The sequence below is a fragment of the Schistocerca gregaria genome, chromosome 2 (genome assembly GCF_023897955.1).
Source record: "Schistocerca gregaria isolate iqSchGreg1 chromosome 2, iqSchGreg1.2, whole genome shotgun sequence".
Lineage (NCBI taxonomy): Eukaryota > Metazoa > Arthropoda > Insecta > Orthoptera > Acrididae > Schistocerca > Schistocerca gregaria.
In genome coordinates, this window is record NC_064921.1 from 893,664,292 (window position 1) to 893,689,743 (window position 25,452).

The following is a 25,452-nucleotide window of genomic DNA, read 5'->3' on the forward strand; positions in this document are numbered from 1 at the left end:
GTTTTTTTTTTTTCCAAATAGTATGAAAAGAGACAGTTGGTGTTAATTGTGGTTTTACTTTATTTTTCATGTCACAAAGAATGTTAATAACATAAAGATGTGGGATGATCCATGACATATGGGTATTGTCATCTATTGGGAATGATAATTTGAGAGAGAAACCACTGACTGACAATCAGAGTTGACATCAGTGAGTGAGTGAGTGAGTGAGTTAGTGAGTGAGTGAAAACATTTACACTGGATCAGCAAGGTTTATATGAAGCGGCATCGATGTAATTATAAAAGTTGTACTTAGTCTTTGCTTTTTGATATTTTACAATAGGACTGACTTCCTGTGGATTGATGGAGAGTTTTTCTGGATTTTTATAATTTTGCATCATTTACTATCCTGAATAAATGTCATTACATTCCAAAGCTCCAGTAAGCTTGTTATGTTAACCTATTTTTTTCAAAAGCATGTTTCTTTAACTTTGCCAAAGTAAAAGTTACATTAATTCTACTAGTCTTCATTTCTTATTAATTTCATGAATATTGTATGACACATGATGTGAGTAAATGACATTCCTTTCTCAAATGTTGGGATCCATTTTCCGAGAAATTATATGTTGAGAAATTTTCTTATTTTTACATGCCACCTTAATAAAATTGTGCTGAGAAGTGTGTTTGTTCATGTTGTGGCACTTTACCACTCAAACCGACCTCCTGCTTCCTATCAATGATAGCAGAGAGGCAAGTAAGTGGCCATACCAGGCAAGGTTTCAAAGTTAATTTAAAGTGTTTAACAATTGTATCAATTTTGTGTACTGTCTTTTACTTTTGATTCACAGGTAATATCCTTTCCTTCTCTACTTGCCATTTTTAATATCCTACTAGTGTGTTTATCAATATCAGGTAAATTTTAGTGTGAGTGATTGACAGTTACCCACAATTGCAGGATACGCCTCATCTTCCTCTGGGCCAGTTATGAACTGCTTAGTATCGTATTTAATGTTTTAATTTATTAACTTAGCTGGGGACCTTCTATGACTATAGCTTTTTCCCCCTTAAGTTACTGACATAATTCAGGAAGAGCCAAAGCAGAACATAGTTTTGGCAGCACTTAACCACAACTACACTTCACTTATATTCAGTTATAACCTATTTAAATGATATCAGAGTATAATGGGCATCCTCCCCTGGGGATTAATTATATTTGGTTGGAACCTATTTAAATGATATCAGAGTATTACGGACATCCCCCATTGGGAACACCACCTTGAAGCACTTACTATGTGGTCAGAGAGGCATGTTCACAAGATGATAAGGGGCTATGCCAGCAACAGCAGCATACCCATTGGAGGGTCTCCCACACCAGAGAGGCCTCAGTAGATGTACCAGATGAAGGGTATTGCACAACACCCCCATCTCTCATATAGTCAATTCTCATGGAACACAATGAATAACATGGAACAAGGAAAAACAAAAACTGAGGAATATGATGCGACCTCAGGTATCCATACATAAGGGTTGGAACCAACAGAAGCTCTTTCTGGGACAGACCAAATTGTCACAGAGAATTTGGACCAGGTCAAGATTAAATCCTTGTCTTGGGGTTCAAATGAGAAAACATCTCCAACAATAAAAACAAAAGGAAGGTGAAGCTAAAGCTAAGACAGGAAACACCAGAACAAGAGAAGAGTCTAATGTTTCCACTCCTCAGGACAATCATATGCAAAATAAGATGAGGGAAGAAACAGGGAAGCAAACCTACAGTGCTGCAATCACAGTTTTCAGAGTGGTAGCTGGTCACCATCACCTTCAGGAAGTGGAGCTTTTTCAGATGGTACCTAAAAGATTGGGGAAGACTTTAGTCCAGGTCCCAAATCCAGGAGAGTCTGAAAGGACAAATGAGTTCTTATCTTTATTTGTGAGAGGATACGATGAGTGAATTCACTGAAGGAGACAGAGACAAGATATCTCCATGGGTGGAGCTGAAGCTGCTGAGCTCTTCAAGACAGTAAAGGTATCAACTTGTGTACTGAAACTTCTTAAGGATACTCCACCAAAGACTGTTTGAGAAAAAAAGAGTGTACAACCACAAGGTCTCTAAAGAGGATTGGAGGGTAATCAACTGAAAAGTTGTACCAAAGGAGATTGGAGGGTAATCAACCGAAAAGTTGTACCGGAGGAGAATGAAGGGTTATCAACCGAAAAGTTGTACCAGAGGACAAACTCTCATGACGCATATTACTGAAAAATCCCTGACGACAGTGCGGGAACAGGACCTGAGGCTGTATTCTCAGTTCTCATAAGTTAATGTCAGGGTAATCAAAGATATCTTAAAATGGAACTGCAAGTATTGCAGATAAACCTGTGACACAGTTAAGGGGGCAACTGCCGCCCCGATTTATCTTCCAGGGAGACAGGAGGTGGCCTTGAACCACGAATGTCTGCCTACATAAAGTAGCTATTTCGGGCCATGGAGGAACCAGAGCTAAGCTGATTTATGCTAGATATCTAAGAAACTCCAGGACATGCATTTATGTCAAAAACGGAATTTCATTCATTCTAGGGACTTGGTGACTGTCCGGCTGAATCACTGTGAGGAAGGAAGCACAAGGGAATTGTATTGGCTTTGGTACCTTTGTTACAAGGACAGTGCTTATCCCTCCCAGGAACGGAAGAGCAGAATAAACTAGCTGCTGGTTGGTTGTGATGCCAGTGCCCACAACCTGGTGTGTGTAAGCAGTGACACCAACAGCTGAGGTGAGGTGAGGTGAGTACCTCATTGAATATTTACTTGAGAGCAACCTGGAGATCATGAATTGGACAGGGGACCCATGTTCAGGAATATAAGAAGAGAGGAAAAAATTGTCGTAACTTTTGGCCCATTCTGATGTATGTTGTTGTTGTGGTCTTCAGTCCTGAGAATGGTTTGATGCAGCTCTCCATGCTACCCTATCCTTTGCAAGCTGCTTCATCTCCCAGTACTTACTGCAACCCACGTCCTTCTGAACCTCCTTAGTCTATTCATCTCTTGGTCTCCTCTACAATTTTTACCCTTCACGTTGCCCTGCAATGCTAAATTTGTGATCCCTTGATGCCTCAGAACATGTCCTACTAGCCGGTCCCATCTTTTTGTCGAGTTGTGCCACATACTCCTTTTCTCCCCAATTCTATTCAATACTTCATCATTAGTTATGTGATCTACCCATCTAATCTTCAACATTCTTCTGTAGCACCACATTTCGAAAGCTTCTATTCTCTTCTTGTCCAAACTATTTATCTTCCATGTTTCACTTCCATACATGGCTACACTCCAGACAAATACTTTCAGAAACGACTTCCTGACACTCAAATCTATACTCGATGTTAATAAATTTATCTTCTACAGAAATGTTTTCCTTGCCATTGCCAGTCTACATTTTATATCTTCTCTACTCTGACCATCATCAGTTATTTTGCTCCGCAAATAGCAAAACTCCTTTACTACTTTAAGTGTCTTATTTCCTAATCTAATTCCCTCAGCATCACCCGACTTAATTCGACTACATTCCATTACCTTTGTTTTGCTTTTGTTGATGTCCATCTTATATACTCCTTTCAAGACACTGTCCATTCCATTCAACTGCTCTTCCAAGTCCTTTGCTATCTCTGATAGGATTACAATGTCATCGACAAACCTCAAAGCTTTAATTTCTTCTCCATCGATTTTAATACCCACTCCTAATTTTTCTTTTGTTTCCTTTACTGCTTGCTCAATTTACAAATTAAATAACATCGGGGAGAGGCTACAACCCTGCTCATCCCCTTCCCAACCACTGCTTCCCTTTCGTGTCCCTCGACTCTCATAACTGCCATTTGGTTTCTGTACAAATTGTAAATAGCCTTTCGCTCCCTGTATTTTACCCCTGCCACCTTTAGAATTTGAAAGAGAATATTACAGCCAACATTGTCAAAAGCCTTCTCTAAGTCTACAAATGCTAGAAATGTAGGGTTGCCTTTCCTTAATCTTTCTTCTAAGATAAGTCATAAGGTTAGTATTGCCTCACGTGTTCCAATATTTCTACGGAATCCAAACTGACCTTCCCCAAAGTCGGCTTCCACCAGTATTTCCATTCATCTGTAAAGAATCTGCGTTAGTATTTTGCAGCTGTGACTTATTAAACTGATAGTTCGGTAATTTTCACATCTGCCAATGCCTGCTTTCTTTGGGATTGGAATTATTATATTCTTCTTGAAGTCTGAGGGCATTTCGCCTGTCTCATACATCTTGCTCACCAGATGGTAGAGTTTTGTCAGGATTGGCTCTCCCAAGGCTATCAGTAGTTCTAATGGAATGTTGTCTACTCCTGGGGCCTTGTTTCGACACAGGTCTTTCAGTGCTCTGTCAAACTCTTCAAGCAGTATCGTATCTCCCATTTCATCTTCATCTACATCCCCTTCCATTTCCATAATATTGCCCTGAAGTACATCGCCCTTGTATAGACCCTCTATATACTCCTTCCACCTTTCTGCTTTCCCTTCTTTGCTTAGAACTGGGTTTCCATCTGAGCTCTTGATATTCATACAAGTGTTGTTGTTGTTGTTGTTGTTGTTGTTGTTGGGATGTTTAAGGGGGACTAAACAGCTAAGGTCATCAGTCCCCCATTCCAAAAAAACCGGCGAAACAAAATTTACGGAACAGGTAAAACCCCAAGGGGGAGGAGACGCCCCTCCCCCCAGTCACTGAAAGAACACCCATGTGGCAGCCAACACTAGAGACAAGAAGAGTACAGACGAACACTGGACAGAAAGAAACGGAAGAAAATAAGAGGGTCGGAGACTGGTTGACTGACCATGGGAACAAATAGGGAAAGAGTCAACCACACGAATACACACATTAAAATCTGCGACCAATGGGACACTCGAGGACAAGATACACAGAAAGGGAAAGGGACAGGTCCCCCCTAAATGGAACCATAAAAAGGACTACCACGGATAAAATTTAAAACGTCATCAGCCATGGAGGCATTGTCGCATGAAACCAAAGGCAACGTGCCCGGGAGATTAAAAGTCTGCCGGAGGGTGCGCAGGCGGGGACACTCCAACAAAATATGGGCGACCGTCAACCGGGACCCACACTGACACAGGGGGGGATCCTCCTGACGCAAAAGATGTCCGTGCGTCAGGTAGGTATGGCCGATGCAGAGCCGACACAGGATGACAGAGTCCCTGCGAGAAGCCCGCAGGGAGGACTGCCACACATCGGTCGTCTCCTTAACAGCCCGCAGTTTATTCGGAGAAGTCAGGCTACGCCACTCGTCACGCCACATCTGAAGCACCTTATGGCGCAACGCCAGCTGCAAATCACGAGCCGGGAGGCCGATCGCCAAAGTGAGGGCGTCGACCGCCCCTTTGGCCAGCCTGTCGACACGTTCATTCCCCGGGATGCCAACGTGACCTGGCGTCCAAACAAAGACCACCGAACGACCAGAGCGGGTAATGGCAAAAACAGACTCCCGAATAAAGGATACCAGAGGAGAAGAGGTATAGCAGCGGTCGATAGCCTGGAGGCTGCTCAGGGAGTCACTGCAGATGACGATGGACGTACCTGAGCAGGAACGCATATGCTCAAGAGCGCGCAATATGGCCACCAGCTCTGCAGTAAAAATACTGCAGCCAGCCGGCAAGGAGCGCTGTTCAACATGGGCAGCGTGAGCAAAAGCGTAGGCAGGACGACCATCCACCAGGGAACCATCAGTGTAGACAGGCTCACAGCCTGAAAATGAGGCGACGAGCGCAAGAAAACGGTGACGGAGGGCCACATGCGGAACCGAGTCCTTGGGTTCCCGTGCCAAGTCCAGGCGGACGGACGGACGGGTCACACCAGGGAGGCGTGGGTGCACATGCCCGGAAGGGCGGCAGAAGAGGGAACGACCCCAGTTCAGACAGCAGGGACTGGACGCGGACAGCAATGGAAAGCCCAGACCTAGGTCGCCAGTCGGGCAGAGGGAGAACCCTGGCAGGGAAAAGCAGGCGATGATTGGGATGGCCCGGTGAGCAATGCACATGGACAGCATAGTCGGCGAGCAGTCGGTGGCGGCGAATCCGCAGCGGGGGAACCCCGGCCTCCACCAGCAGACTATCCACGGGGCTCGTACGGAAAGTGCCAGTTGCAAGCCGAACCCCACAGTGGTGTATGGGGTCCAACAACGTCAACACTGAGGGTGATGCAGACCCATAGGCCAGGCTCCCATAATCAAGCCTGGACTGCACAAGGGCTCTGTACAATCGCAACAGCGTGCTGCGATCTGCACCCCAAGACGCATGGCTCATGCAGCGGAGGGCGTTGAGGTGCTGCCAGCACTTTTGCTTCAGCTGAGTAATATGAGGAACCCACGTGAGCCGGGCATCAAAGACGAGTCCTAAGAAGCGGCTAGTGTCCACCACTTCAAGTAGGTGACCATCGAGGTAAAGTTCCGGATGACGGTGGACCGTCCGACGCCTGCAGAAGTGCATAACTCGAATCTTGGCCGCAGAGAACTGAAATCCATGAGTCAGAGCCCATGATGCCGCCTTGCGAACGGCTGCTTGCAGCCTGCGTTCGGCGACTACCGTAGTCGTTGAGCTAAATGAGATGCAGAAGTCGTCGGCATACAAAGAAGGAGACACCGACGACCCCACGGCTGCAGCCAGACCATTAATGGCCACTAGAAATAAGGAAACGCTCAACACCGAGCCCTGCGGGACCCCATTTTCCTGTATATAAGATGAACTAGAGGCGGCACCGACTTGCACCCGGAAAGAGCGGCGCAATAAAAAGTTTTGAAGAAAAGCTGGGAGCTGATCACGAAGACCCCACTCGCGCAATGTAGCAAGGATGTGATGCCTCCATGTTGTGTCATATGCCTTCCGCAGATCAAAAAATACAGCAACGAGATGCTGACGGCGGGAAAAGGCCGTACGGATAGCAGATTCCAGCCGCACCAAATTGTCCCCAGCATACCGGCCCTGACGGAAGTCACCCTGGGATGGAGCGAGGAGACCGCGCGACTCAAGGACCCAACACAAACGCCGCCCCACCATACGTTCGAGCAATTTGCACAAAACGTTGGTTAGTGTAATGGAACGATAGCCGTCCACCGCCAGAGGGTCCGCACCGGGCTTCAAGATGGGAACGATAACACCCTCTCGCCATTGCGACGGGAACACGCCCTCGCTCCAAATGCGGTTAAAGATGGTGAGGATATGTCTCTGGCAGTCCCTGGAGAGATGCTTCAGCATCTGCGCATGGATGCAGTCCGGTCCTGGCGCTGTATCAGGGCAATTGGCGAGGGCAGCGAGGAATTCCCTCTCGCTGAAAGGAGCATTGTATTTTTCAGAACAACGTGTGTGGAACGATAACGGCGTCCGCTCGGAGCGCTCCTTTAGAGAGCGAAAGGCAGGAGGGTAAGTTGCAGTCGCAGAGCTCGTAGCAAAGTGCGTGGCAAGGTGGTCAGCAATGGTGGCAGCGTCCGTGCAGACAGCGCCGTCCAGGGAGATTCCAGGGACACCCATAGGGGTCTGGTATCCATAAATCCGCCGGATGCGGGACCACACGAGCGACGGGGAGACACGGGAGCCCAAGGAAGAAATGTACCTCTCCCAGCATTCCTGCTTACGCCGTGCAATAAGACGACGGGCCAAGGCACGGAGCTTCTTAAAGGCTATGAGGGTATCCAGAGACGGGTGCCGCTTATGACGCTGGAGAGCCCGCCTACGGTCGCGAATAGCCTCCGCAATCTCTGGCGACCACCAGGGGACAGACTTCCTCCGAGGGAGTCCAGAAGAGCGAGGGATGGCAGTCTCGGCCGCAGAAATAATTGACGAGGTCAAGACACGGACCACCTCGTCAATGTCACCCTGTGGGAGAGAAGCAATGGTGGCAGCGGAAGTAAAAGCCGGCCAGTCAGCCCTGTTGAGAGCCCAGCGGGACAGGCGCCCAGAAGAATGACACTGGGGCAGTGACAAATAGATGGGAAAATGGTCACTACCACACAGATCAGGATGCACTCTCCAGTGAAGGGATGGGACAAGTCCGGGGCTGCAAAGAGAGAGATCGATGGCCGAGAACGAGCCATGGGCCACACTGAAATGCGTGGGAGCACCAGTGTTCAAGAGGCTAAGGTCGAGCTGAGCCAACACATGCTCCACAGCGCGACCGCGGTCATCGGAGACAGTCCCACCCCATAGAGGGTTGTGGGCATTGAAATCGCCCAGAAGCAGCAATGGCGGCGGGAGTTGAGCCAGCAGCGCAGTCAAGACATGTCGGGGGAGTTGCCCATACGGAGGAACGTAAACAGAGCAAACAGTAATAGCCGGCGAGAGCTCAATCCTGACAGCGACTGCCTCTAAAGGCGTCAGAAGGGGTACTGGTGAGCTACAGACAGAGTGGTGAACAAAGAGGCAAACTCCACCTGAAGCTCGTTGACAGTCAGCGCGGTTCTTATAGTATCCCCGATAACCGCAAAGGGCAGGGGTCCGCATTGCTGGAAACCAAGTTTCCTGAAGAGCAATGCACAGAACAGGGGAAACACTCAGAAGCATCCGGAGCTCAGGCAGGTGGCGGAAATAACCGCCGCAATTCCACTGGAGAATGGAAGCAGGAAGGGACTGGGAGGGCGTGAAGGCGACTAAGAGGCAGACGGCGCCGCAGAGTCAACGGCCGCCACTGAGCGAGAGTCAGCTGTGTCCATAGGAGAGGTCCCCGAGGGTTCCGTGAGGGCGAGATCCGCGGCAGAGGCGAGGATCTCCACCGCATCCCCAGAGCCAGAGCTATTGACAGCAGGCGGTACTCAACTGCCGGAGCGTCCTTCTTCTTGGACACGTTCCGGTCCTCCTTCTCGCGTCTCTCCTTTGGCTTAGAGGGCTGGGAGAGTTTCTCTGAAGGAGCGTCGGAGGCTGACGACGACGCAGAAGCCCTACGACCAGCAGGTGGATGAACCTTCAGCCACTGGCTGACATCCGGCGGGGTAGCAGAAGAAACGGAAGAAGGGAGGGCCCCGAGGGACCCCTTCCGCGAGAGAGGAGCCGGCAGAGACGACGTTGGCGGAGACGACGCCGGCAGAGAAGGGGGAGGGGGAGGGATCGAGCCCCCTGGTTTTGGAGCAGATGTCACTCCTGAAGCATGTGCGGGGGGAGTGACAGAAGGGGGTTTGCCCCCAACTGCTAAGGTGGAAACAGAGGAAGGCTTGCCCCCAGAGGGGGGCAGACAGAGATGGACGGCCCCGAGGGCCAACTGAAGGCGGCACAGAGGAGGCGACAACTGCCGCCCGCGAGGGCGACGATAACGTAGCTGCAGCATAAGAAGTTTGAAGAGGGACAGGATGCAACCTTTCAAATTTCAGTTTTGCCTCGCGATAAGTAAGCCGGTCCAGGGTCTTAAATTCCATAATCTTCCGTTCCTTATGAAGAACGGGGCAGTCCGGCGAGCATGGAGAGTGGTGTTCCCCACAGTTGACACAGACAGGCGGAGGCGCACATGGAGAATCGGGATGAGAGGGGCGTCCGCAATCTCGACATGTGGCGCTGGATGGGCAATGGGAGGACATATGCCCAAACTTCCAGCACTGGAAGCACCGCATCGGGGGAGGGACGTATGGCTTGACGTCACAACGGTAAACCATTACCTTGACCTTCTCAGGCAATACAGCACCCTCGAAGGCCACGATAAAGGCACCGGTGGCCACCCTGTTGGTCTTGGGTCCTCTGTGCACACGACGGACAAAATGCACACCACGTCGTTCCAAGTCAGCTCTCAGCTCATCATCGGACTGTAACAAGAGGTCGCGATGGTAAATAATCCCCTGGACCATATTTAAGCTACTGTGGGGAGTGACGGTAACAGGGACGTCTCCCAGCTTATCACACAAGAGCAACGCCCGTGACTGGGCTGGGGAGGACGTCTTGAGGAGGATGGACCCATTCCTCATTTTAGACAAACCCGCCACTACCCCAAACTTATCCTCCAGGTGTTCCACAAAAAACAGAGGCTTTGTCGAAAGAAAGGAGTCACCATCAGTCCTGCTGCAGACAAGGTATTGTGGTACATAAGGCTCCTGCTTGGCACTAGATCTGCGTCCCTCCCATGACGCAGCCAACGAGGGGAACGACTGAGGATCATATTGTGCAGCATCGAATTCAATTTTGCCTCGCTTAGAGACGTTGGTGGCAGTGCGACCACCAGCTTGGTGACATTTATTGCGCTTCATTGCGCCACATCCGCCCAGATGCCACCTACTCCGAACGAGGGCTCTCCCCAAGGGCGCCACCCAGCCAAAGCAACGGGTACCTGGCCGATATCCCATTGCCCGGAGTCCCCGTGCCCCAGACAAGATGGGCACATACTCCTTGGCATGCATGGGGAGGAAACAGCTCTGGCATCTGTAGTGCGATCCCTGCGTGGTCAGGGGGCTACCACCAAGAGGGTACATGACGACCCCACCACAACGGACTGGCTACCGTGCTGGATTTTAGGTGTTGAAAGGGTCCACAGTTGCCGTGGGCGCTAAGAAGGGGATTGCGCACAAGACGAGGAGGCAACCCAGAAGACATGGGGTGTAAATCCCTCCATACGACAATAGATAGCATGCAAGATGGAGGTGCATGATGGACCAATAGAAAAACACCACGTAAGGCGTCCTTCCCCAAATGGCACGCACTAACAACGGAAATTTTGAAAATGGCAGATCAAACCCAAGGGGGGACCATCACATAAGGCCGAAACTTTGAAGACTCCTTTTAGTCGCCTCTTACGACAGGCAGGAATACCGCGGGCCTATTCGTACCCCCGAACCCGCAGGGGGTTCATCCAAGTGGTTCTCTTTTCTCCACAGGTCTCTAATTCTCCTGTAGGCTGTATCTATCTTACCCCTAGTGAGATAACCCTCTACATCCTTACATTTGTCCTCTAGCCATCCCTGCTTAGCCTTTTTGCACTTCTTGTCGATCTCGTTTTTGAGACGTCTGTATTCCTTTTTGCCTGCTTCATTTACTGCATTTTTATATTTTCTCCTTTCATCGATTAAGATCAATATTGATTCTGTTACCCAAGGAGTTCTACTAGCCCTTGTCTTTTTACCTACTTGGTCCTCTGCTGCCTTCACTACTTCATCCCTCAAAGCTACCCATTCTTCTTCTACTGCACTTCTTTCTCCCATTCCTGTCAATTGTTCCCTTATGCTCTCCCTGAAACACTGTACAACCTCTGGTCTTTCAGTTTATCCAGGTCACGTCTCCTTAAATTCCCACCTTTTTGCACTTTCTTCAGTTTTAATCTACAGTTCATAACCAATAGATTGTGGTCAGAGTCCACATCTGCCCCTGGAAATGTCTTACAATTTAAAACCTGGTTCCTAAATCTCTGTCTCTACCATTATATTATCTATCTGATACCTTCTAGTAGTACACATTAAAACCTCCACCCTAAAAGCATTAGGGTGGAGGACACAGAGGGACAAAGGACATGCGCTAAGACAGATCAATTGATAAAACCCACCCTCACGAAGAAAACGTGAAACTGAATCAGCCAGTGAGGCATTGTCAGATAAAATGAGTGGCAACGAGTCCAGTAACCCAAGATCTGGGCAGTCAAAGTGGGACCGTGTACCAGAATATGGGCCACTGTCAACCAGGCACTGAACCGACACTGAGGTAGGTCTTCACAGTGCAAAAGGTAACCATGGGTTGTCCAAGCATGGCCAACGTGGCTCCAGCAGAGGACAACAGATTCCCTTCTACAGGCTCGCAAGGAGGACTTCCACACATTCGTAGTCTCCTTAATGACACGCAGTTGGTTGTGCGTACTGTTATGCCACTGTCTCCCAAAGTCGAAAAACACTGTGGTGTATGTCAGAATGCAGGTCAGGTTCAGAGATGCCCATCTCCAGAAGCAGTTTCCGCATAGCCTGTTTGGCCAGCCTGTCAGCAAGTTCATTGCCTGGGATGTCGACATGTTCTGGGGTCCACACAAACACCACTGAACACCGGGACCGGTCCAGGGCATAGATGGACTCCTGGATGGACGTCACCAAAAGAGGGCTAGGGTAGCACTGGTCCATAGCTTGTAGACTACTCAGGAAGTCAGTACACAGAAGAAACGATTCCTAGGGGCATGAATGGATATACTGAAGTGCACGAGATATGGCCAACAGCTCTGCAGTGAATACACTGCAGCCATCGGGCAAGGAATGCTGTTCAATATGGCCTCTGTGGACAAAGGCGAAGCCAGCATTACCATTAGCCATCGAGCTGTCAGTGTAAACCACTTCAGAGCCCCGGAACACTTCAAGAATCAAGAGGAAGTGACAGCGGAGAGCCGCAGAGTTAATGGAGTCCTTAGGGCAACGCGAAAGGTCAGGCAAAGCTTTGGCCTACAGTTACACCATGGAGGTGTATCAGAATGGACCTCGGGGAGAGGAAAATGCAAGACAGAAATGAATGACACACATCTTCGTGGCAGACAACTGCAGAGAGACTCAATACAGAGCCCTGAGAGACTCAATTCTCCTGGATATGGATGGAACTATGGGAGGCACCAACTTGGACATGGAAAGTATGGAGTGACAGGAAGTTTTGGATAAAAATTGAAAGCCGGTCCCGCAGACCCCACTCATACAATGTGGCAAGGATATGATGTCGCCAGGTTGTGTCATATGCTTTACGTAAGTCAAAAAAGATGGCAACCAGGTGCTGGCGTCTGGAAAAGGCTTTCAGATGGCAGACTCATGGGACACAAGATTATTAGTAGTAGAGCAACCCTGGCGGAAGCCGCCCTGATATGGATCCAGTAGGCCACGTGACTCCAGGACCCAACCCAACTGTCGACACACCGTATGTTCCAGCAGTTTACAAAGAATGTTGGTGAGGCTGATGGGCTGATAGCTATCCACATCAAGCAGGTTTTTACCGGGTTTGAGCACCAGAATGATCATGCTCTCCCGCCACTGCAATGGAAAGATACCTTCGCACCACACCTGGTTGGAGATGACGAGGATATGTCACTTGTAGTCAGATGAGAGATATTTAATCATCTGGCTGTGGATCCGATCAGGCCCAGGAGCTGTGTCGGGACAATGTGCAAGGCCACTGAGGAGATCCCACTCTGTAAATGGAGCGTTATAGGATTCACTGTGGCATGTAGTGAATGAGAGGACTTTCCCTTCCAGCTGCCGTTTGAGAGTGCAAAAGGCTGAGGGATAATTCTCCAACGCAGAGGCTTGAGCAGAGGGCTCAGCAAAGTGCTCGGCAATCTCGTTGGTAGATAACACGACCCTTATGGTAACACCGGGAACACTTGTTGGGGTCTGGTACCCGAAAAGACTTTTGATCTTTTCCCAGACTCGGGAAGGTGACGTATGGCACCCAATGGTCGAGACGTATGTCTCCCAACACTCCTGCTTCCATCGTCTGATGAGTTGGAGAAAGCGGGCACGGAGCCGTTTAAAGGCTATGAGGTACTCCAGGGAAGGGTACCAGTTATGCCGATATAGAGCTCGCCAACACTCCTTAATTGCTTCAGCGACTTTTGGTGACCACCAAGGGTCTGCCTTACGCCGTGAGCACCCTAAAGAGCAAGGGATCGCGTTTTGTGCTGCAGAAACAATTATTGTAGTCACCTGCCCAAACATGATATTGATGTTACTGTGTGGGGGAGAACGGTGACGGCAGAGGTGAAAGTTTCCCAGTCCGCCTTGCTTAACCCCATGGTGCATGAATTTCACTGCAGTGGAAAACTTTTAATGGTTAATTCTCTGGCGGTTTCAATCAGTCATGAGGCTGCAAATGCATGCAGGACACAACACCAGTAGGGAGTGCCCACTGCAGTGAACTGTGTACATTTGTAGCCTCAGGACTGATTGAAAATGCCAAAGAACTGACCATTAACAGCTGTCCACTGTAGTGGACGCTATGCACCACAGGGTTAAAGCCCATCTGGTCATGCGTCCGTGAACCTGAAATCGGGGCAGTGACAGGAAGATGGGGGAAATGGTTACTAACACAGGTTGTCATGTGCTCTCCAGTGAATATATGGGAGAAATCCTGGGCTGCAAATTGATAAATCAATGGCTGAGTAACTACCATGAGCCACAATGAAATGTATGGTGGCCCCAGTATTTAAAAGGCGGAGGTCAAAATGAGACAGTAAAGTTTCGACATCTCTGCCTCGGCCAGTAAGCATGATGCCACCCCCCAGTGGGGTCTGGGCATTAAAATCTCCCAAAAGTAGGAAAGGTTTAGGGAGTCGATCAATCAGTGCAGCTAATACATTCAGAGGTACTGCACCATCTGGTGGAAGATATACATTGCAGACAGTTATTTCCTGCATAGTCATTCTGAGAGCCACAGCTTCAAGAGGGGTTTGAAGGCTCACAGTGTCACTACAGACTGAGTTTAGGACATAAACGCGAACTCTACCGACACTGAATAATAGTTGTTACAGTTCATGTAATATCCCTTATAGCCACAAAGGGCAGGTGTCCGCATTGCCGGGAACCAGGTTTCGTGGAGGGCAAAGCAGACAGCAGGTGTAAAGCTTAACAGTTGCCGTAGCTCAGCCACGCGGTGGAAAAACCACTGCAATTCCACAGGAGGATGACACAATGACATTATTGTGAGACTGGGAAGGTGTGGAACATTCAATGAGGCAGTTTACACCTCAGAGTCACCTGCTGCCACTGAATTTTTGCCTGAGCAGTCTATATCCATTGTGTCTGAGGGTCTGGTGAGATCTAGGTCCTCGGCAGATGCCAGAATCTCCACCCCATCCTCAGATGCAGAGCTTGTAGGTAGCGATGGTGTGGGTGCCACAGCTATTTCCTTGGTCTTAGAGGTCTTCTTTTTGGATTTCTCTTGCTGCTCCTTGGGTTTCCCTGTCTGGGAGGACTTCACTGGCTCAGTCTCTTGGACTGAGGATGAGCAAGAAGCTCTATGACCAGCTGCTTTTGAGTTCTTCAGCCTCTGGTGGGTGTCATCTTTCCCAATAGCAGAAACCTGGGAAGGGAGTGACCCAAGGGGGCCCTTCCTAGGGAGAGAAGTTGAAGACTTTCGCTTCTCCAGCTTAGAAATGGGGACGGGTGTCCCTGATGGTCGAAGAGGGGGTGTTGCTACCGAAGTAGGTGGTGCAGGAGCATCCCCCCTCAATCAAGGGGTAGGTGCACTCTTCCGGCTCAGAGGCGACAGAGGTTGGCAGAGCTGATGGTGCCAGAACTGTTGTAGCAGCAGCGTGACACAATATCACACGAAAAGGATGCAGGTGTTCAAAATTTCTCTTAGCCTCAGTATAGGTCAGTCGGTCCAGGGTCTTTTACTCCATGATTTTCCTTTCTTTCCGAAGAATCCTGCAGTCTGGTGACCAAGGCGAATCGTGCTCGCCGCAGTTGACACAGATGGAAGGCGGGGCACGTGGAGTATTGGGATGTGATGGATGTTCACAACCTCGACATGACGCTGGAAGTACAGCGAGAAGACATATGGCTGAACTTCCAGCACTTAAAGCACCACGTTGGGGGAGGGATGTACGGCTTTATATCACATCGGTATACAATCACCTTGACCTTCCTGAGTAATATATCACCCTCAAAGGCCAAGATGAAGGCACTGGTGGCAACCTGATAATCCCTCGGACCCCAGTGGACTAGGACAAAATGTACACCTCACCGCTCTAAAATTGGCAGCCAGACTGCAAAAGAAGGTCCCTGTGAAATATGATACTATGGACCATATTTAAGCTCTTATGGAGTGTGGTGGTTACAGAAATATCCCCCAGCTTGTCACAAGCGAGTAACATCCGTGACTGGGCAGAGGAAGCTGTTTTGATCAAGACTGACACAGATCTCATTTTGGACAATCCCTCCACCTCCCCAAACTTGTCCTCTAAATGCTCAACAAAAAACTGAGGCTTCATCATCATGAAAGATTCGCCATCAGCTCTCGAACGTACAAGGTACTGGGGCTAATAAGATCCGCTGCCATCCTTAGCCTGACGTTCCTCCCATGGTGAGGCCAGGGAGGGGAATGATTTGGGGTCATACTTCTGTGGGTTGAATTGAGCTCGCGAACGCTTAAGAGACTGCTGGTGTTTCACCACCAGCAAGAGATGATGGACTTCAAGAGATGATGGACTTCACTTCATCGCGTGTCATCCGCCATGATGCCACCCACTCCAACCAAGGGGACCTCCCCATGGGCGCCATCCAGCCGCAACAAAGGCCACCTGGCAGGATGGCCATTGCCAGAAGTTCTGATGCTCCAGGGGATAGGCATCTATCCCAGGGCATACGTGGAGAGTTAATGGCACAGGCATCAGCAGAGCGATCCCTGTCTCGTCAGGGGGCTACAACCAACAGGGTACATGCCGGCCCCACCATAACAGACTGGTTACCATGCTGGATATCATCTGCAAAGAAGTCCATGTTCATCGTTGATGCAGAAAGCGACACTGCATAGTGCAGGGTAGAAAATGCACCCAGGAAGGTGTACTCACCCAAGAGATGGAGAATGTGCAGGAAAATGCGACGATGAGAAAGTGGGCTAAAGATCTCAATGCACAATGGACACTGCACCATGTAAGGCACCCTTCCCCAATTGGCTCGCTCTTCGGGGCAATTTTGAAGAATGGAGGTCAAAGCCTACAGGGGACCATCACATAAAGGCCAAAACATGTGAAACTCCATTTAGTCGCCTCTTACAACAGGCAGGTATACCTCAGGCCTATTCTAACCTCCAGACCCACAGGGGGAATAAAACTAAAATCAAAACACATTGTAACTCTCCCAGAGTTTCCATACTTATTAAGTGAATAAGTTTGCCTCTTTGCACGAGTTGAATGAATATAAGATTATGAGTGTGTTCTGCATGGCATATGTCAACTCTGTGCTGTGCTTCCACTTTCTCCTGTTGAAGCGTCAATCCTGAAGTAATTTTGGACAGGGAGCGACACAAATGTGGGTCCTTGCGGTGCAATAAAAAGCTGTGTGTCATCCAGGTGCGGCCAATGCGCAAAGTTAGGTTGAACCACCACACTAAATGCCAAAGACTGATGAGGCTATGCTAATATTTTCAAGGCCTTTTGAGCAAGGACAGAGCACTGTCAAATCTGAAGTGGTGGATCACCAGCCTCTGCACACAGGCTCCAGAGTTGGTCCACTAGGCTCCATTCGATATCCAAATGCCCTCATGGTGGACAGTGTCTAACATCTTGGGGTAGCAAGTATGTGATGATACATAAACCATGCTGCCACATAAAACTGCAGGTGGCAGGACTTGCCAATTTCCCACACCTTTCTGTTGAGGCATTTCATAACATTCAATAACCTGATGCTCTTGGATCATAGATCTTTCAGGTGCAGGAGCCACAATTTCTTGTCAATAGGCCCAAAACTGCATATTGTCCTTAAAATTTAAACTACTGTACCCACAGTTTGCCCTGATTTGTTAAAACTTCAAGAGCATGGTTAAGTAGATGCAGTAGTTTTCTCTAGCGAGAACCTAAAACTAGTTTCACCGGGCTAGTTTCCAGCCATCTGATGCTCAACTATAGTTGCCTTGTTGTCACTGCAAGATTGAAGGAAGAGTATAACACTGTGAAGTCATCCACAAACAATGCCACTGACAGTGATTGTAAACAGACAACACTGTGCATAGTGCATTGGGGGGGGGGGGGGGGGGGAGGGGGAGACCCCATCCTCCTGAACAAGGCAGTCAGACATGGTATCACAAATGCAATATTTAAAAAGCCTGTCATCGAGGAAGGATTGACTACGAAACAATAGACATTCACGTAGCTTCCATTCTAGAAGATGGGGAAGGATGTTGAACCTTCAAGTTTTCAACACCAAAAAACCAGACCGACTAAATGGATTTAGCTTACCATTGTCACCAGTAGAATTAAATTGACAAGGGCACAATGATAGTGCCTGAAACTGCACTGGGATAAACACAGGCCACTTAGGGATTTGAGGAGCCAGATGAGGCAGCACTCTAGTCTTCTGCCTACCGCTGGTAAGAGATACACTCTGGTAGCTGTTAGGGTTGGTAAATCCTTGGCTAGTTTCCGTACGGGAATTAACACTGCCTCTCAAGTAACAGGGTATGGTCCATCAATGTGGATCTGACTGAAAGAAGATAGGAGCTGGCCTTTGGCTCCAAATAACACATGATGGAGCATAGTATAATGAATCTGATCCAGTTCTGGAGAGTGTCTTTGGTCGTGGACAGAGCTGACACCAGTTCCCATACGCAAAACGGATAATTGTAGTTCTCCTCAATCCATGCGAAGAAGTGGTGCCTTCCAATTTCCATACTTTGACAGAACACCTGGAATTCAGGAGTTTGACCAAAGGATGCAGCAATGGTAAAAAATGTTGAGCTAAAGCCTGAGCTACATATCTAGGCACATCATCAAGACCCCTTTTCTCTGCCACGCTGTGGAGGAAGGTGATAACACCCTTACCAGCAGTAGTCCTCACTGATACCCAAACTAGTGTAGTGGAATTGGACCACTTAATGCAAGTTAATAATTCCTTCCAGATGTTTCTCTTCTGTTCTTTTATCATTTGTCTTTCTTGGGCTTTTGGAGTCTTGAAGGCATGAAACTTTGGTGCAGATGGACGGTGTTTGAATTTGTGCAAAACTGTATGCCTGGCTCTGATGGCTGAGTGACATACTTCATTCAACCAAGGAACATGTCATCTGAGATGGTAGTTATAGACAGTGGAACTGAATTGGTGGCAGCCTGGTGTACCAGTCTAGTGATATGATCCACTATCTCCCCAGTGCATATTCCTGCTGTTCGAAGACTGTACCACAGTCACTTTGGTCTTTATAGCAGCCATCTTCATGGTCTCCTGTTAACCACCATTCCATCCAGCAGGTGGAGCCACACTGGAGAGTGGTCACTGGAACACAAATCTGTGCTCGCTTTCCATTTGAAACAGTCTGCAAGAGCTAGAGAATGAAAACAAAAGTTATTTGCTGAATATGACCATATAGCTGTTCGAAAAGTACATCACTTGACCAGAGTTCAACATGCACGCTGCATATTTTCGCGTTACGAAGATATAAATTCAAATTCCACCAAACACCGCATGTTACTTTCCAAGGTATTGAAATCGAGATTGCGGCGCGCTTTTGTGAGCCAGTCATAGCTCATGTCATGTGATCTCGCCAGCTGATGACTGCATAGGACACGTGATGTAGTCAGCCAATAGCAAGATCACTCTTAAGTATCGCGAACACACAAATAAAAAAAAGTTGATAGTTTAAATTAATATACATAGTGTTGCTACAAGAAAAACAGAGGTTTCACACATAATTGTAATCTCAAAAATTAATAAAACACAAATGTGCCAGTAAAATTTTTAATAACGATTTAAATGTCATCTTCTGAGCTCAAAATTCTTATAGATGGTCGTCCTCAGAGAGTTTATTTTTAATTGTGAGTCAAATGCTCTGTGATTTAAGAAATTCATCGTACACTCCGCATATAGTTCACCTTGTGAAAACGGAAATTTGCTTTGAAAGTAACGCTTTTCAAACCACCATCCGCAATGTTTTCCCATGACCTGTTAGAAACTGATTCGTTTCAGCAGTTGCCAGATAACACCAGATAACAGGCACCACTGCGCTTACTCAGCTACAATGACACAGGAAGCCCGTATGAGTAAAACATCAAAAGATCTTGCGCTATGTCACAAAAGAAACAAGACATCAGAGGACACTTCAAAGTTCATCAGAATTTCGTGAACTATGCTGAAATGCATAATTGGGCGTAAAGTGCACATTCGTATGTCCAGATTCGGATGTAAATTTTCTTGAGTACAGGTACTGTGTTCTCATGTTTGGTTCTTTATTATGGCATAATGCCATGCGAGCTAGAAGATGGAAAACGTGCACTTGAAATGCAGAGAACAGTTGAAACTAGCCAACAGTGTGAAATTAAACACTTCATTTCAAATAAACTGACTGCCTCAGTGCAAAATATTAATAAAAGCCAAATATCTTTAGCAAACAGACAAAAATAACTTCATTGTCCCGCAAGGTGATTAATGCTTGACCGTCAGAGAGATGGAAATAAAACCTGAAAATAACAACATATTTTAGCCTTCCGTAATTATGCGAACGTATTTGAATTAATTTGATAGCTCCCGGCCACAGAAATCTGTTTAGTTTTCATTTGATGTGAGATTAACAAATGAAGAGGAAGAGGAGACTACCCACCTCCCCACCACTACTCAGACTGCTCTGTGCATCAGCTCCGGATCTACGATATTTCCTAATCAGGGCAATACTAGGTAGTGGCGCCCAGCCACACATCCGTAGCCAGAATCGGGAGAAGATACTACCCATACGTGACTCAACTGCGCATGCACAAGAGCCCACACACAACTGCTCAAACGAATCCAATGTCAACAGCTGTCATGTCACGCTCATCGGAGGCAACTCGTCATTATGAATCATTGTATAGTCTTTCTAAAGCCTTTGCCACACTTTGCTGTTGGCAGACGCTTGAATGAGCACTATGTTTTGTTGTTGTATACGGCAGATTTCCTTTGCGGCTTAAGTTTTACTTTCGTTTTCTCTTCCTCTTGTTAATGTTTTGTTGCTGCAGTATTATCCTGCAGATGCGGAATACAGTAATATCCTTTGTTGGTGTGTTGGTGCTTACCAGTCAAAAATCACAAAAATTTAACTGAAAACTAAAACAATGAAACATTCCAGGAATTCTAAAAAATTCCCAGGTTTTTTCTGGATTTCTCCCAGATGAAAAAATGTCCGAGTTTTTCCCTGATCTCCCGAGTCGTATACACCCTGTAAAAAGCTAACTGCTCACTAATCACTCCACCGAAATTTTTATGAAATGTAATAATGTAAGAGAAATGAGAAGGAAGTTATAGTTAAAACACTCCAGTGGCTTCAAGGTCATCTATGACTGACTCAAATGTGTTAGGATAGTGGAGAGAACTGAATATACCCTTCTTGAGAAAAAACTTGCATTGCATTTGCAGTACTGATAAGTAACAGGCATCAACAAGAAATTTTAAGTTTGTACAGAACTGTCAAGCTATCTAAAGTACTTCAGGCTGATTGAAAAAGTCAAAAATTTACATCTCCTTGAAGATACGGACACTTCTGCACCTACATATTAAAGTGCATTATGCAATCAACCCGAATTCGACATTATGCCTCAGTCAATAAATAAAACAAAATTTTCCAAATTTATAACGAAATGCCTGTACTGAAAACCGTGTGTGACTGAATGAATGTCAATTTTTGTGACATTTTCCTTTCTAAAGTCAATTTTTCCCTCACCACTGTATTATGAAATTATACTCTTCACTGAATGAGACAATGTTCATTGCACATAAATGTGTATTACTGATATACGCAGTGTTCACTCTAGACACACTGTAACTGTGAGACTATTTAAAAAGTTGTCAACAATTATTGGAGTTTGTCACTAACCGCAGTTTAAAAATGACAAAACATACTTCAACAATTTAATGAGAACTAATTTTTGCTAAAACCCATTTCTCATTCAATGAAAGAAGGCAAGTATTTGAACCTGAAGATGATTGATAGTAAAAGTTGCTTGACAACTCCTCCTAAACCACCAAAAAGTTTCTGAACAAAGGAGAGAGAGAGAGAGAGAGTTAAAATTAAATCAAATACAACTGTGTAAATGGTCTGTATATAGTCATATTTTACACCGAGAAAAATATATTTATTAATAAATCGATCGAGTACACACCTTACTGAGAATTTGCACGGTTAACTGGACACACAAATAACTATAGTGACTTAGACCCTCAATATAGTGACTGTGGTACCACACATTACTACCATAAATGGCAGGAAGGCATCACCTGAACATGCATCAAGGGGGGGGGGGGGTACAAAAAGTAAAACCAGCTTTTGTGAATATTGTGGATAGGTACCAAATGAGCTACTCTGACACACAAACACAGGAATGTGTACAATGGCAGAATTGTGCAATTCAACATAATCACCACGATGGACTACATAAGTTATAACTCATAACAAGAATTGTAATAATTATGTCTGTTACCATATGGGTTGCAACGCTATCTCTCTCCACACTTGCGGCAATTTCATCATCACTTCAGGTTATGTTAGGTAAGGACCAAACAGAAGACTTCCACCTGGTTGCCTTCACATTCTTCAGATGACTGAATGAAACATAAATGCACAACTCCCAACACAATCAAACAACATGCTACAGACATAAGTGAAGGAGCATGTAAACGATACTGGACAGCAATGTATCACTTGTCATGCCATCAATCATATCGTGAGCACTTTTACATACTTCATCTGGTTGAACAGAATCAAAATAGTTTACAACTGTCACTCAACTTTAACACAAAAGTAATATCTTCATGCTTTAATAATCTCATACAACAGCTAACTGAATAGTACACTTCCAGTACCAATAAAAGATGAGCTGCAGACACAAATTTAGTCAAGCCCACTTTAGGATCAACAAATCAGCAAAGGGATATTTAAAACTAAAAATCCCCATACAAGGACAATTACACAGTATACAAGGTGTCAGTATGATAACAGCTAACCAAGAACACTATCACAATTCCCTTGAAACAGAAGCGTCCAAAGCCTGGCAGCCAAAAGAAAACTTACCTGCAGAAACTTACACCACAGATCTAGAAATTGAAATTTTCCTTGTAGAACTATATTCCAGTAAGCAATAGCCATGTCAAGATCTAAGCCTTTCTGTCCTGGATTCTTGGCATAGTTGAATGTAAAATGATAAAAATCTTTAAACCTTAATGGATCCTTGAGTTCATTTTCAAGTGATGACAGTCTAGCTTTGAGTTTCTCCACACTATCCACCCTACAAAAAAGAGAGTCAGATTAAAAAGTCAAATTTGAAATTCAACACACATCTTAAAACACATTGCAACTCAGTGTCATTATGAACACTAACTATTAATTACAATGCCTCACAAAACATGAGCATGAATAATATACGAAGTTAATTCCAGCACTCTACAACATACCCCTTACTAAACAAAACTAAAGGTAACATGTTCTATGATTTTTTTTTTTTTTTTTTTTTTTTGGAAAAACAACTTGTGGGCTGATTTCTTTATATAATTTAAACAAAAAATCCATAAATAACAGAGCAAAACAATTTAAACTTAGTTGCCATTTTTGTTTGTGTCACTCCTGATGAAGTCATACTACAGACAAACTGCAGCAACACACGTGATGTCTACCATAATATGTTACCCAATAAGGTCACCAATACCAGTAGATAAATACAATTTTCAAAAGATTGATACAGGAGCTTGCAGCAAGTAAATCACATGTCTATAAATAAATCCAGGCTTCCAAACATTTACCCTGACAGTTCACAGTCTTTCTGAATAACTGAACACTAATCTAACACAAAAACCTGTGAATCTACTCTTAAAGTAGCTAAATACAACGAAATGTCTCCTGATTATCAAAATGCATACCCCAGTTCTGTCATGCCATTCATGAATTCTTCCTTTGTAAATTCACATTGTGTGGCAGCTTTAAACTTCCACGCAATAATTAGTACAAGCTTGGATTCTGGCGATAAATTTAGTTCCTCCAAAAACTTCATAATACCATCGGCAGTCATCTTGTCTGGCTCCAATGGATCTGGTGACAGAATAATGATTAGAAACTTCTTATGCTTACCAATAGCTCGTCACAAGCCTACAGGAAATGAAAATGCATACAACCTCTGTATCTGGAGAATAGCTGCTCCAGCTTCTTCTTGTCAACAGATATCTTCGGTTCTCTGAAGTATACATCAGGATTCTGAAAATAATTATCGGAGGCCAAATCCAACTTCCAATCATTTTGCGATAAGCAAAATATAGCTGTATTTTCCCCAGTTTGAGTAAAAGCTATGAATTTCTTGACTTTGTCTCTCTGTGAAGATTTCAATTTGTGCTGCAAGACAAGAATGATAAAGAAACGAAGAAATGTATTCCTTGTCTATAGCTGTCCCTCTGTGGCACCTAACTTACTGTTATGATTAGGCTAGTGTTGTAAACGAACTTACCATGATTGCTCACTTTCCGGTCCGGCTGACCCAATGACTTCACACAGATCTTGACAAGGATGTGTACATGTTTCAGCTACCTGACGGTGGTTTATTATTTAGTCTTCGACTCTTGGTGTAACGGGAAGCCCAACTAATCTGGTATCTACTGTCTTCGATGCAATACGATATGAACATAAACTAAATTTCGTTTGGGCGGCAGAAACACAAGAATAATTTTTTCACAAATGGTACTACTAACTAGAACATTGCTAAATTGAAACTATACTGATTAACAAACAAAATATTAGAAAATACGTGCTCTTCACTGATTTACGGTACAAAACACTTCACAGTCGCCAAAGATGGTTTAGTGACAATAAGCTAGTCTATGACGATGTCTGTAATCTATGGTAGCCACGCCAAAGATTGATGATTGACAAACAATCGCAGTGCGACGATAGAAACACAACCGATAGTGATCTTGACAGAAATTCATGTGCGATGATAGCCAAAGTATCATAATCTGTCTTTGTATCGATCTCCAAGCTACCGTTATTAAAGGTTCTTAATATGTTTAGAGACCCAATAAATGAATAATATTTTAAAAGTTTCACGACTGCTTACAATTGCACGTTCGAAGTTTCTCGATTACCAGTTTCATAACAACTTTCCATGTGAAGTACATCCACATTATACGTTACAGGGATTACTTATTTTCTGCCTAGAAAATACAGTTTGGATTCCAGGTATGAGTTAACCGTAGACACCAGGCCCGATAAAACATTATTAAGAGAGCCCTAGCAGCCTCTTTGTTCTGGCATAATGAGAAGTGAGATTTTCTTCATCTGGATTTTGAAGTATTCTGCGTTTCCTTTCTTCTTCCCGATATCCCATGTAACATTATGGCAGTTCTCATTTTATTATTAGAGTTATTAATTCCTTGTTCATAATATAATGAACATTAATTTCTTTAAGATTTACAGTAAATTTTATAGTTAACTGTTTGTAGCTGCGTGGACATTCTAACTATAATACAAAGATATTTACATGTTTTGCATGACGGTCTAGTACTTGTTGTGGCTCAGGGATGTGGAATTATTGTTTCTAACAAACTTTTGTTTGGAAATGCTTCTTCAAAGAGGGAGAATTCGTTTATGAACATATTAAATTCATTGGCATCTTTGTCCATCCTGCACACCAGGCTCCAATCCATCTCACGCAGTTCATGTTTGAGAATTTTCAGCGAGTGTCTGTTCAATAACCTTATAGATTTCCAGGTGTTGATTGCTTTCTTAAAACACGTAACGTCATACAAAGTGAGTAGTTTCCCATCATGGTCACAAAGCCTGTCAGACACTGGAGTCACATTGAAGCTACAACATACTTACATCTGC

The 25,452-nt window shown here is 45.7% G+C and overlaps 1 protein-coding gene across 2 annotated transcripts in view; it reads right to left on the minus strand.

The window, feature by feature from the left end:
• Nucleotides 1-24,486, minus strand: part of LOC126335340 (DCN1-like protein 1) — a 42,535-nt gene extending 18,049 nt beyond the window's left edge. Inside the window, exons 1-4 of one of the 2 annotated variants that reach the window (XM_049998514.1) lie at nt 24,077-24,486; nt 23,751-23,964; nt 23,499-23,667; nt 22,657-22,870 (exon numbers count right to left, since the gene is read on the minus strand). In XM_049998514.1, coding sequence (XP_049854471.1) covers nt 22,657-22,870; nt 23,499-23,667; nt 23,751-23,964; nt 24,077-24,079 — 600 coding nt within the window. In that variant the 5' untranslated portion in view covers nt 24,080-24,486. The remainder of the gene's footprint in view (nt 1-22,656; nt 22,871-23,498; nt 23,668-23,750; nt 23,965-24,076) is intronic. The other variant, XM_049998515.1, reaches the window with a different exon arrangement.
• Between the last annotated feature and the right edge of the window lie 966 nt (nt 24,487-25,452).